The sequence below is a fragment of the Echinops telfairi genome, unplaced genomic scaffold (assembly GCF_000313985.2).
Source record: "Echinops telfairi isolate 266 unplaced genomic scaffold, ASM31398v2 ScPeMD7_5;HRSCAF=22, whole genome shotgun sequence".
NCBI classification, from domain to species: Eukaryota; Metazoa; Chordata; class Mammalia; order Afrosoricida; family Tenrecidae; genus Echinops; species Echinops telfairi.
In genome coordinates this window covers 14,753,046-14,754,908 of record NW_022103901.1, presented here as the reverse complement: position 1 = coordinate 14,754,908, position 1,863 = coordinate 14,753,046, and the positions used below count along the sequence as shown (strand labels likewise).

The 1,863-nt window shown below is 57.5% G+C and overlaps 1 protein-coding gene across 1 annotated transcript in view; it reads left to right on the top strand.

Moving 5' to 3' along the window:
- The window catches only part of STX4 (syntaxin 4), a 5,954-nt gene that overhangs the window by 263 nt on the left and 3,828 nt on the right, over positions 1-1,863 (top strand). The window contains exons 2-5 of the mRNA XM_004705645.2: positions 133-231; positions 343-442; positions 583-657; positions 1,247-1,317. Of these exons, the coding sequence (XP_004705702.1) occupies positions 133-231; positions 343-442; positions 583-657; positions 1,247-1,317 (345 nt within the window). The remainder of the gene's footprint in view (positions 1-132; positions 232-342; positions 443-582; positions 658-1,246; positions 1,318-1,863) is intronic.

Here is a 1,863-nt window from a genome sequence, read left to right as displayed (position 1 = left end):
CCAGCCTGCTGGTCCTCGGGGCTGGGAAGGGTGGCTGGTGGCCAGGCAGGGAAGACCCGGAAGCCCGGAGGTTCCGCGGGGCGAGCTCGGCAGCCGGGAAGTGGTGTCAATGACCCCGGCCGGCCCTGGCAGGGAGATGACAGCTCGGACGTGGAGGACGAACAGGTCGCGCTGGTGGTGCACCCGGGCACGGCCCGGCTGGGGAACCCGGACGATGAGTTCTTTCAGAAGGTAAGGGGGCTGGAGCCTCGGCCTGAATTCTCCAGGGCGACCCCGGGCTGGAGGAACGTGAAATGCACGTGCGGTCTGCAGGACCCCCAGCCCTCGCTGCCCCCCTCCCAGGTCAGGACAATTCGGCAGATTATTGTCAAACTGGACACTAAAGTCCGAGAGTTGGAGAAGCAGCAGGTCACCATCCTGGCCACGCCCCTCCCAGAAGAGAGTGAGTGACTTCCCCGGGCGCAGGGCGCATGCTCAGCCGGTGGGATTGTGGGGGTTGTAGTTCCACGCAGGTGGTGGCCCTGGGTGGTCTGTTGGGAGGAGAGGCTCCTGTTTGGGGGACACGGACCTTCTCTTGTTCAGGCATGAAGCAGGACTTGCAGAACCTGCGCGAGGAGATCAAACAGCTGGGCAGGGAAATCCGCACACAGCTGAAGGGTGAGCTCCTGGGAGTTCAGCTACAGTCCTCCCTCTGGTCCTCCCCACTGCCTGGTACCGATCTGGGCCATGTGACCCAGAAAAGCCAAGTGGCAGGTCCAGGTCACACAGTAGGCTTACGTCTAGATTCCGGAACCTTCCAGTCCAGCGTACTTTCCACGGCAATTACCCCCATCTCCTGGTCCTTTATTTACAATCCAACCTTTGACTCCTACCATCCTTTCCGCCAGGTGCAAGCAGATGGGAGTCCGATTAGGAGCCCTCTGCACACCTGTGTGATTCAGCGACACACCCTCAGGAAGAAAATCCATTTTCTTCTCAGAATTAAGGCATTTTATGCTAAGTTATTATTTCCCCAAACATCGAAACACTGGTCTGAGTGGTTGGTTATAAAAGGAGGAAAAGTCAAAGTGAAACTGATTTAAATTCTTTCGGGACACACAAGCTAGTGTCAAACAAGAAAAACACCCATGGGTGTGACCACGCTGCTATTGTGTGGCTGGGGCTTGGCCCTGGCTCTGTGTCTCGATCCGCCCTCCCCAAATCTTCTAACCCCCACCCCCTCCCATGCCCCGTTGTCTTCCCACAGCCATCGAGCCCCAGAAGGAGGAAGCAGATGAGAATTATAACTCGGTCAACACGAGGATGAGGAAAACCCAGGTAGGCTTACTTCTCGTAATGAGGCCACTTCAGCCAGCGTTTCCTAGCTCATGAGATGGCAGACGTGAGGACGGAAGGCCCTGACAAATCAGGCCCTGATGATTCCCACATGAGGAAACTGACGCCTAGAGAGAGGACTCGCCCAAGGTCAAGAACCCAAACTTCTGGTCCCCAGTCTGCTTTGATGGTGGCCGAGTGCCCAGATGGGATGAAGGCTCCGCTGCGGAGAGATGCACTTTTCCGGAGCTTGGGCTTGAGGAGGACTTAGTGACGAATGACTTTGCCAGGGACACGGCGAGGGAGAAGCCAGGAAATGCTGCAAGGTGTCCAAAGGCAAATTCAGGAAGTTGGGAGAGGAACTGCCTTGGGGAAAGGCCACGGTGTCGGCATCCTGGTCAGCAGCTTTGAGTCGATCCGGATGGGCCTCTCCGGGTACCTGGTGAGGGCTGGTTAGGACTGTGGAGGTCATGGTGGGAGAAGGTGAGCCCCAAGCACAGCAAAGCCCTCAGACTGAAGAAGGTGTGAGCACCTTAGGGGGGGAAACGG